This window comes from Mytilus edulis, chromosome 12 (assembly GCF_963676685.1).
Source record: "Mytilus edulis chromosome 12, xbMytEdul2.2, whole genome shotgun sequence".
Lineage (NCBI taxonomy): Eukaryota > Metazoa > Mollusca > Bivalvia > Mytilida > Mytilidae > Mytilus > Mytilus edulis.
In genome coordinates this window covers 45,991,930-46,004,026 of record NC_092355.1, presented here as the reverse complement: position 1 = coordinate 46,004,026, position 12,097 = coordinate 45,991,930, and the positions used below count along the sequence as shown (strand labels likewise).

At 32.1% G+C, this 12,097-nt stretch overlaps 1 protein-coding gene across 1 annotated transcript in view; it reads right to left on the bottom strand.

The window, feature by feature from the left end:
- Positions 1 to 3,515, bottom strand: part of LOC139498620 (prolyl 4-hydroxylase subunit alpha-1-like) — a 55,338-nt gene extending 51,823 nt beyond the window's left edge. The window contains exons 1-2 of the mRNA XM_071287097.1: positions 3,264 to 3,515; positions 114 to 280 (exon numbers count right to left, since the gene is read on the bottom strand). Coding sequence (XP_071143198.1) covers positions 114 to 280; positions 3,264 to 3,514 — 418 coding nt within the window. The 5' untranslated portion in view covers position 3,515. The remainder of the gene's footprint in view (positions 1 to 113; positions 281 to 3,263) is intronic.
- Between the last annotated feature and the right edge of the window lie 8,582 nt (positions 3,516 to 12,097).

Genomic DNA, 12,097 nt, shown 5'->3' with positions numbered 1-12,097 from the left:
TGGTACAGTTGGAGTAAGATCAGGAGAACGACTTCGTTAAACTACCGCAATTCTAAACCAAATATATATAGAAAATATGGTAAAAAAATGTCCAAATGCAAGCAAAAACATACCTCGTTCCGGTTCAGATATCAAACAACAGTCACAAAATACATTTTCTAACACTAGAGGCCACTTATGAAGATATCTGTGTAAAAGATGCAGGATATTTAAAGGATTTTCTTGATAAGATTCATCTCGGCTGCTGACGTTCACAGTATGCTCAAGTTGTTTGTATAATCTGAAAGAAAAGCGAATGTCCATCGTACTAATTTGTTCGTTGTACATGGTTAAAAAGAAATAAAATCTTGATTTTCTGTCATATTTCGTAGAGACCTTAGCTGTAAATAACATGTTTGACAGTTGTGGTCACTGTGCCGTCATTAACTTACCGCATGGACAATTGATAATTACAAATTGATACCAATCTAATTTTACCTGTATCTCTAGAACCAAAAGTGCCGCAGTTAGCATAAATATGTTAGTGTAAGCTATAATGCACTTGCATTCAATGATTATAAATTGCTCGATGGGATTTCGATATTGTACGTTAGAGGACACAGATATATGGATAGTCAAATTAATGCTGGCTTTTGCAATGTTACTTCTATATTAATTCTGACATTAAACCAAGTACATTTAACCTTAGACTATATATATTTTGGGGCCCTTTATAGCTTGTTGTTCGGTGTGAGCTAAGGCTCCGTGTTGAAGGCCGTACATTGACCTATAATGGTTTACTTTTTTTAAAATTGTTATTTGGATGGAGAGTTGTCTCATTGGCACTCACACCACATCTTACTATATCTATAGCTATTTCATAATAAACCCATCTAATATTATGTAATTTTGAGTTATAAAAATGTGGGAAACGGTTTTAGGATTGTGATTATTACGTGTGTATAGCCATGAAAATAAACAAAATCGAGTCGTATAGAATGAAAGCTTTTTTAGAAATGCACAAGGCAAAATATGTCTTTTAGATCTGATTAACGCTCATTTGTATGCATATTATACACAGTGCACGACGACATCGAATGCCATACGTTTTATCATGAATATTTCTGCTGTACTAAGCAACACACACAACAAAACGCACTACTTCTTTCCATATAGAGTATGTTTACCATTTCTAAATATATATAAATCTAACATTTGTATATTTTCAATTTTGAAAGAAATCTACGGTTTCTCTCGGCAGAGACATGTTGTTTTACATATGTGATTAGTAGTTACACTGGTTTTTTTTTTTTTTTTTTTTTAGGTCAAAACCAATAGTTTGAGATTAGTCTTAATCAAATTGTTCATTAGAAAAACCCCATTAAAAACTGAACTTAAAGTGATTTTTTTTTGTAGTTAAATGTACTTGATTAAAACATACACACGCTTAATGTATAGTTTTGAGAATTTAATCAATAGTTTTCTTTTTTTTCAGTTAAAAATGTTTGTTTTTTTTTCAAAAATAAGACAATAAGGAAAATTTTCATTTTCACAAAAGTAAACTTTTATGACTCCTGATATTTTGAGTCACAATATTAAGTCATTTCAATAACTTTTTAAATGTATAGATACAGAAATGTTTACTACATAGGCATTATTATATATTGTTCGTTCAGTATTTTCATACACCTTCCCAATGAAAACTGGATACTCATATACGCGGATATATATGATGTTATGACTTCTTCTTTAAGCTAAAAAAAAAAAACTGTGTTGTCCATTGATTTTGCAGTTCATTCGTTTTGATTATTTTTTTTATTTTTTTTTTTTATTTAGAATCTTAAAAACAATCAAAACAACTGAAACTCGTCTGGCTTTTAACTTTTGAAATATTAAGAAAATATTTATTACAAATACTGAAAACAGCTAAATATGAAAACTTGTGAGTAGGAAATTTTAGAAAGCATTTCAAACTTTTAGGAGACAATCGTCATTTAAGAGCAATAACTCTTATAAGGACTTGATTGACGATTTCGGCATATTTGTCTTATTTCTTGTCTTGCCGATAATTTTTGCCTCAAAGTTCCTATCTATATTAGATAGTTTTCAAGATAAAATTCAAACACGAGAAAAAAATTAGTAAACTTCATTAAAAGCCAATAACTCCATTATAGAGTCCATTCACGAGTTTTGTAATGCTGACTTACTCGTCAGTTTTGCTATTCAAGTTTGTGTCTGATCATTATGGTTTTCAGGTTAATACTCTAAAATGCTTTTTAGGCTAGTACTCAAAAATGCTTTTCAATTCGCTATTTAAAATGACTATATATGATAAACGGATAACGACGACAACGTACAACTGGGAATAGCTCACACTGTGGATTAAGTATTGGTATTTTCAAATGATAAATTCATTTTGATTATAAGAGGCGTTGTTTTCTTTGCTTTCAAAATCTTTCTGTTTGAACCCGTCGCCCTAAAACTTGTTAATTATTTGTAGTATTAATTATTGGAAAAACAAAAGGACCGGGAGTGGTGTAATTTGTAATCAACATCATTGTCCTATATTTATATAGTTATATTGTAACGTGTATCCGGGCTGTACGTTTTAATATGTGTATCCTCTGATTCGTAACAGTTTTGAAAAACAATGCAAAATTTCCAAAACAGATTGCCGCGCATGATGCCGGATCGTATCCGTAGCTAATCTGGCGTCAAATCCATGAGTGTATGACCTAGGCGTAGACTTTTTTTGTATAGATTAGAACTTGGTTTTCCCGTTTGAATGGTTTTACGCTAGTATATTTTTGGGCTCCATTATAGCTTGCTGTTCGGTTTGAGCTAAGGATCTGTGTTGAAGGTCGTACCTTGGGGTATAATGATTTACTTTTGTAAATTGTTACTTGGATGGAGAGTTGTCTCATTGGCACTCATACCACATCTTCCCATATCTATAGGCGTCCGTAAAAAGTCCGTAGTTACCTTCCTGTGTAAATGATCTGTTACAGTTGCCATACAACTTTGGCTCGTTAATTCAGCCTTTTCCCGACATTTTTTTAAACATCTTGTATCTCGAAAAGTAGCTCCATTACCTGTCAATATTTTTTAGCTTATTTTGTTCCTTAACTAATACTATTTAGAATAATTTTAATCAATTAAAAATTCTCGATTTGTAAACTTTCACCTGAATACATCCTTCAGTTTCAAATGTCTTTTGTCTGTAATTCGTAAACTGAGTCCAAAGGAAATAGGCCTTACTAATTGTTGTTCCACATTACACTTACCTATTTAGGGGTGCTGACATTATGTTATTTCCTGAACAGATACTTTCTTTGTATTCTTTGAAAATTTCAAGTAAACGACCTTCTTTTGTTGCTAATAGTTTGAGTTTATAGACTGATGAAAATACATCACTGTTAACATCCTGTAAACTAAGAATTTGGAAGAAAAGTACCAGTAATCCATTTAATGGAATCATGTTTGATGAACGGGTAAAACAATCACAACTCGTCACACACTGTTGTATGTACAACATCTGCTGAAAAATTTACATTTTCATTGATCTTAATAACATAAAGTACTAAAATGTATTAAAATTACCTTAATAATATGTTTAAGATTATACATTAAAGCAAAATTACTTTCATGAATATGACATTAGCTACGATTACTCTAAGCTTTGAAGCAAAATAAAAATGCTTGCATTCTTTTGTAATAAATAACAAAAACATTGGCTCGTCTGCGGATAAAAACTATGTCTGTTTGAAGTTTGTGGTGTACCAACTGTGTGTTCATGGTGTGTCAATTTTACAATATTACAATTTTTTTTGAATCGTATCTACATATTGTAGATTCGTTTGTTAACAAAAATTTGAATTTTTGAAATACTAAGGCTTTTCTACCTCAGGAATTGATTACCTTATCTGTTTTTGGCATTAGGAATTTTTGGTCCTCAATGCTCTTCAACTTCATACTTTATTTGGCCTTTTAAACATTTTTTTATTCGAGCGTCACTGATGAGTATTTATTAGACGAAATGCGCTTCTGGCGTAAATATAAAATTTTAATCCTGGAATCTAAGATGAGTTTATTTACAACATCGGTACACATGTATCAGTGGGTAATCGGATTTATTAAATCAAAATAGTAAAATACGATAATTTAACTATGGAAATTGGATTAATCCGACTATTCACGAGTAACTATTGGTGCAGTTCTTTCTAACCAACATTTTGTAAACGTTGTGTGGCGTTTGTCATTGTTTTCTAAACGCTACAAAAGTAGAAACAAATACATCGTTTAATCAGTGTTGACTGACCCTGTTTGAACTTTCAATAATGCATGCACATAGTTTGGTAAACAGACTTATTACGAAAGTAAAAACAAATACATTGTTTAATCTGGTTGATGTTGTACTAACAAACGATGAACGGCAAACTATAGACGCATTTTTAGCGAGTGCATAGTTTGTCAAAGTTTATGTAAACTTTGCAAGCGTATGTTAGAAACGAATGATCAAAACATGTGCGCGCTTAGCCGTTTGCATCGTATGTGTTAGAAAGAAATGCACTCTATTTAAGAACCTGTTTCTCTTTTGATGAACGATAATCCACTGCCAGTCCTCCCCGTCCCTTTTACATTTCTACGTCATTAACGTAGTTACTAAACTGATGCAAAATACTTAATTCATTTATGCATCTTTGGATCAAATGTAATAAAAGACTACTTTTTAATAAATTTAATTAAAAAAAAAAAACATTATACATTTAATGAAAAAAAAATACATATTTATGTATATGTTAGCGGCAATAAGTGAAATTAGGCATTAAGCTTAAATCCTAGGCAATAAGCTTACGCCTAGGCATTAAGTTATTGCCTAAAATTTTCAGTCATTAAGCTTATTTCCTGAAATTTGATGATGATTATTCATCCTATTGCCGAACATAATTTTAGGCAATAAATAAACTCTTGAATTTATGCTTAATTGGTGATTTATTCTTGATATAAATTCGTTTCCTAATTATCTTTCTAATATAACATGTATGAATATACATTCATTTGACAGATCTTCAAATTTAGTATACTAAGTTTATTTAAAAGTAATTTTAGCAGTTAAAACAGAATTAACTCAAACCTTTTTCATGTGTTGTGGTATTACAAAATATTTAAAAGATTTTAAAAAAGTGATTGTATGCAATTAAAAAAGGGGAAAGATTCTATAAAGTAATTATAATATTAATACGAAAATTTGTACACATCACTAGTCGAGCTGGTTTGAACAAGGACTTGTATAGTATACAAATCCTTGGTTTGAACTGGTCAAAAGTAAACAAAATTAAGATAGTATTTTTTGCTCACACCAATTTCTGTATTGGATAAGTAAATTTTCTTTGTTAACAATTCGACAACTTGTGATAACAAAATGATTTTAACACAAATTTCGATCTATTTTTCATAGTTAAAAATTATTATTTCATGCGTTTTAATATAGATAACATATTTTATTAGTGATTTTATTTCCGGTCTCTTTGGGAGAGTTATCGCATTGGCAATCATACCACATCTTCTTTTTTATATTTAGGATGAAACTGTGCCCTGTAGTTTTGCATTGGAAAAATTCGATTTTTTCTTTTGCTCATACATGTATTCAAACGTATGTTAATTGCAGTACTAAAATTAATAGTTGAAGTACTCAGTATTTATATGAAAGTTGCACGAGATTTGAATTTGAACTTTTAAGTATGAAACCGTGACAATTCAAATTCAGCGCCCTCAAAGCATATAATAATGATTTTACCGATTATATATTTAATTTGAACTATTTACAATTAGTTTGATCAGTTCTAATGTAAAACATACTAGTTATATTTTTGACTTGTGTTTTGTTTCAAACATTTTAAATGTACAATTTAATTCGACCTGTTGATACTGTTTATAATGCTTTTTTGTTATTTTTTTATTTATATGGATCTTGTCTGTACACCAGCTTTCATTATTTGTAATATCTTCAATTTTCACTTATTCTTACAACATTTGTATAAACTTCAAGATTATAAAAAAAACCCGGTTTTTTTCTAAAGTGAACATTGATTGGTTAAATATTTCTCAGTCATGTCCTGTGTTTGAATTTGTTTGTTAGCTTTTTGGTCATGAATGTGTGTCTCTAATATTTAATTAACTGTGCATTTGTATTCAGATATGGCAGATCAAATTTATTCGTTCATTGTTTAATCATACGTTTTTTGATTGAGTTAAGTCTGCCAATTGATATTTTATCGTATTTTTTTCTTTGTTGTGATGTTATGCTATTGTTTCAGAAAAAGGGAGAAGGTTTGGATCCATTAAAACGTTTAATCCCGCTGCAAATGTTTGCACCTGTCCTAAGTCAGGAATCTGATGTACAGTAGTTGTCGTTTGTTTATGTAATATATACGTGTTTCTCGTTTCTCGTTTTGTTTATATAGATTAGACCGTTGGTTTTCCCGTTTGAATGGTTTTACACTAGTAGTTTTGGGGCCCTTTATAGCTTGTTGTTCGGTGTGAGCCAAGGCTCCGTGTTGAAGGCCGTACTTTAACCTATAATGGTTTACTTTTTAAATTGTTATTTGTATGGAGAGTTGTCTCATTGGCACTCACACCACATCTTCCTATATCTAATTAAAATATCAAACTTGTTTTATTACCTTTAATTCAAAACTAATAGTAATTTTCTAATATTAAATCGGGTTTGATAAAATATTTCAATTTTTTCATTTGTTATTTTCTTTTACGCCAATACTTGGGACAGCGGTTAGGACATCCTAGCTAAGATCATCCACAAATAGCTACGATGTGCATGCTGAGACATGTCGTAAGTCAGTCCTAATTTTATCATAATTTCTGTCCTAAGAACATCTTATAGGACCGATATTAATAGGACAGTTTCGATAAACATGCCCCAGTTCTCATAATGTTATTATGTAGCAAATATATTTTTATTTAAATTAATAAATTTCCTTTATTTACTTGCATTTATATTTTAGGCATTAAGCTTAATGCCTTCCCCCAATTTTTAGAATTTAAGCTTAAATCCTAGGATTTAAGAATAATGCCTAACTTCATTTAGGCAATAGACTAACTGCCTAGGCGTTAGCTTATTGCCTAGGATTTAAGCTTAATGCCTAATTTCACTTATTGCCGCTAACATATATATTAGTAAAAAAAAATTAAAAAATTCTAAAGGTCTTGAACTATTTACGCGAAGTAAAGTTTTTTTTTAATAACGTTGTCAATTTCTCTAACACCTGCTAGTACATGTCCATTCTACCGAGACCTGATCTTAAGATGAAGGTCACACTGGTATTGTGTACATCCACATGTGGTTTTATTTTAAACAAAAAAAGGGAAAAAAGGCTAAAGAATTGAAAAAAAATATAGATGTTTATGTTGGTTACGGTGGATTAGTGGATTTACCTAATCGAGATTGTTAAATTATCGAATTTTCAATTCCGAGCTTCGGCGTGGACTTTCAAATTGATAATGTAACGACCAAGTTACTATGTTAGAATCTGCTTCTCTAATGATTATCAAATAAATTATCAAATATAATAAAAGAAAATATCATTCGAGTGCTTTCCCTTTTTTCTCAAAGTTGTTAATTTCATTAAAGCATGTTAGCACATTTGGATTCATCCAGTGAGCTGATGAAATTGTGACCATTAAACTCGTCCTATCATCGTCTACATGAGATCGACGAACCAACAACTACAGTATTGCTGATTTTGACATTTTCCTCAGTATGACTCTTTTATTTACAGCCATGATTGAAGCTTTCATCCTCTCAACATGTTAGGCTTGTCCAGGCTGCCAATTTTTAGACTACAAGACGTATGGAAGTTACTCAAGCAAGAAATTAAATTAAATATTCATTAAAGGTTTATATTTCAGAAGGAAACTGCATACCTTGTCGTTTTAAACTTTTCGTCAGTTATTTGTTCATTGTTCTAGACCTGATTTTCATGGAACTATTATAGTATGATTATTTTAAAACATGTGAATTCCTGATGATGAGCATTATAATAACAGTTACTGTATATGGGGTTCTTTCAATGTCTATCTGATGAGTATTATGATAACAGTTACTGTATATGGGGTTCTTGTAATGTCTATCTGATGAGTATTATGATAACAGTTACTATATATGGGGTTCTTGCAATGTCTATCTGATGAGTATTATGATAACAGTTACTGTATATGGGGTTCTTGCAATGTCTGTTTGATGAGTATTTTGATAACAGTTACTATATATTGGGTTCTTGCAATGTCTATCTGATGAGTTTTATAATAACAGTTACTGTATATGGGGTTCTTGTAATGTCTACCTGATGAGTATTATGATAACAGTTACTGTATATGGGGTTCTTGCAATGTCTATCTGATGAGTATTATGATAACAGTTACTGTATACGGGGTTCTTGCAATGTCTATCTGACGAGTATTATAATAACAGTTACTGTATATGGGGTTCTTGCAATGTCTACCTGATGAGTATTATAATAACAGTTACTATATATTGGGTTCTTGCAATGTCTATCTGATGAGTATTATGATAACAGTTACTATATATGGGGTTCTTGCAATGTCTATCTGACGAGTATTATAATAACAGTTACTGTATATGGGGTTCTTGCAATGTCTACCTGATGAGTATTATGATAACAGTTACGTACTATATATGGGGTTCTTGCAATGTCTATCTGATGAGTATTATGATAACAGTTATTGTATATGGGGTTCTTGCAATGTCTATCTGATAAGTATTATGATAACAGTTACTGTATATGGGGTTCTTGCAATATCTGTCTGATGAGTATTATGATAACAGTTACTGTATATGGGGTTCTTGCAATGTCTTTCTGATGAGTATTATGATAAATAGAGAATATCATATGGCTTTTTCAATATCACACCCGTCCCCGAGGGTATCACCAGCCCAGTAGTCAACACTTCGGTGTTGACATGAATATCAATAATGTGGTCATTTGTATAAATTTCCAGTTTACAAAAGTTTGAATTTTTCGAAAAACTAAGGATTTTCTTATCCCAGGCATAGATTACCTTAGCCGTATTTGGCACAACTTTTTGGAATTTTGGATCCTCAATGCTCTTCAACTTTGTACTTGTTTGGCTTTATAAATATTTTGATATGAGCGTCACTGAATGAGTCTTATGTAGACGAAACGCGCGTCTGGCGTACTAAATTATAATCCTGGTACCTTTGATAACTATTTACACCACTGGGTCGATGCCACTGCTGGTGGACGTTTCGTCCCCGAGGGTATCACCAGCCCAGTAGTCAACACTTCGGTGTTGACATGAATATCAATAATGTGGTCATTTGTATAAATTTCCTGTTTACAAAAGTTTGAATTTTTCGAAAAACTAAGGATTTTCTTATCCCAGGCATAGATTACCTTAGCCGTATTTGGCACAACTTTTTGGAATTTTGGATCCTCAATGCTCTTCAACTTTGTACTTGTTTGGCTTTATAAATATTTTGATATGAGCGTCACTGATGAGTCTTATGTAGACGAAACGCGCGTCTGGCGTACTAAATTATAATCCTGGTACCTTTGATAACTATTTACACCACTGGGTCGATGCCACTGCTGGTGGACGTTTCGTCCCCGAGGGTATCACCAGCCCAGTAGTCAACACTTCGGTGTTGACATGAATATCAATAATGTGGTCATTTGTATAAATTTCCTGTTTACAAAAGTTTGAATTTTTCGAAAAACTAAGGATTTTCTTATCCCAGGCATAGATTACCTTAGCCGTATTTGGCACAACTTTTTGGAATTTTGGATCCTCAATGCTCTTCAACTTTGTACTTGTTTGGCTTTATAAATATTTTGATATGAGCGTCACTGATGAGTCTTATGTAGACGAAACGCGCGTCTGGCGTACTAAATTATAATCCTGGTACCTTTGATAACTATCAACCCGAGATACCAAAATAATACCAAGAGCTCTGCTCGAGGGATTATATAGGTTGAGGGTTGATACGGTGTGTGATATTGAAAAAGCCATATTAATACACTTTATTATATACATATATCTCAAGTAGATGTTTTTTATGTGATATGACGTCATACAGATAAGGAGGATTGAAATGACGTCATACAGATTATAGGTTTCACATGACGGTATACAGATTAGGGTTTTGATAAAGCCTTTGCAACAGTGACTGCAATCGATGACGTGACGTCATACAGATTAAAGATGTGATAAAGCTTTTGCAACCGTGCTGATATCGATATCATCACTGGTGGCTGATACAACACGCTTGCCATTGATTGTATTACACATACAATTTATCTGTATTTACTGCTAAGTATAAAATAACAGTTACTATATATGGGGTTCTTGCAATGTCTATCTGATGAGTATTATGATAACAGTTACTGTATATGGGGTTCTTGCAATGTCTGTCTGATGAGTATTATGAAAACAGTTACTGTATATGGGGTTCTTGCAATATCTGTCTGATGAGTATTATGATAACAGTTACTGTATATGGGGTTCTTGCAATGTCTATGTTATGAGTATTATGATAATAGTTACTGTATACGGGGTTCTTGCAATGTCTATCTGACGAGTTCTATGATAACAGTTACTATATATGGGGTTCTTGCAATGTCTACCTGATGAGTATTATGATAACAGTTACTGTATATGGGGTTCTTGCAATGTCTATCTGATGAGTATTATGATAAATAGAGAATATCATAGGCTTTTTCAATATCGCACCCGTTTCAACCCGAGACACCAAAATAATACCAAGAGCTCTGCTCGAGCGATTATATTGGTTGAGGGTTGATACGGTGTGTGATATTGAAAAAGCCATATCATATACACTTTATTATATACATATATCTCAAGTAGATGTTTTTTATGTGATATGACGTCATACAGATAAGGAGGATTGAAATGACGTCACACAGATTATAGGTTTCACATGACGTCATACAGATTAGGGTTTTGATAAAGCCTTTGCAACAGTGACTGCAATCGATGACGTGACGTCATACAGATTAAAGATGTGATAAAGCTTTTGCAACCCTGCTGATATCGATATCATCACTGGTGGCTGATACAACACGCTTGCCATTGATTGTATTACACATACAATTTATCTGTATTTACTACTAAGTATTTAATAACAGTTACTATATATGGGGTTCTGGTAATGTCTATCTGATGAGTATTATGATAACAGTTACTGTACATGGGGTTCTTGCAATGTCTGTCTGATGAGTATTGTGATAACAGTTACTGTATATGGGGTTCTTGTAATGTCTATCTGATGAGTATTATGATAACAGTTACTATATATGGGGTTCTTGCAATGTCTATCTGATGAGTATTATGATGACAATTACTGCATATGGGGTTCTTGCAATGTCTGTCTGATGAGTATTTTGATAACAGTTACTGTATATGGGGTTCTTGCAATGTCTATCTTATGAGTATTATGATAACAGTTACTGCATATGGGGTTCTTGCAATGTCTATCTGATGAGTATTATGATAACAGTTACTGCATATGGGGTTCTTGCAATATCTGTCTGATAAGTATTATGATAACAGTTACTGTATATGGGGTTCTTGCAATGTCTATCTTATGAGTATTTTGATAACAGTTACTGCATATGGGGTTCTTGCAATGTCTATCTTATGAGTATTAGGATAACAGTTACTGTATATGGGTTCTTGCAATGTCTATCTGATGAGTTCTATGATAACAGTTACTATATATGGGGTTCTTGCAATGTCTATCTGATGAGTATTATGATAACAGTTACTATATATGGGGTTCTTGCAATGGCTATCTGATGAGTATTATGATGACAATTACTGCATATGGGGTTCTTGCAATGTCTGTCTGATGAGTTTTATAATAACAGTTACTGTATATGGGGTTCTTGTAATGTCTATCTGATGAGTTTCATAATAACAGTTACTGTATATGGGGTTCTTGTAATGTCTATCTGATGAGTTTTATAATAACAGTTACTGTATATGGGGTTCTTGTAATGTCTATCTGATGAGTATTATTATAATAGTTACTGTATACGGG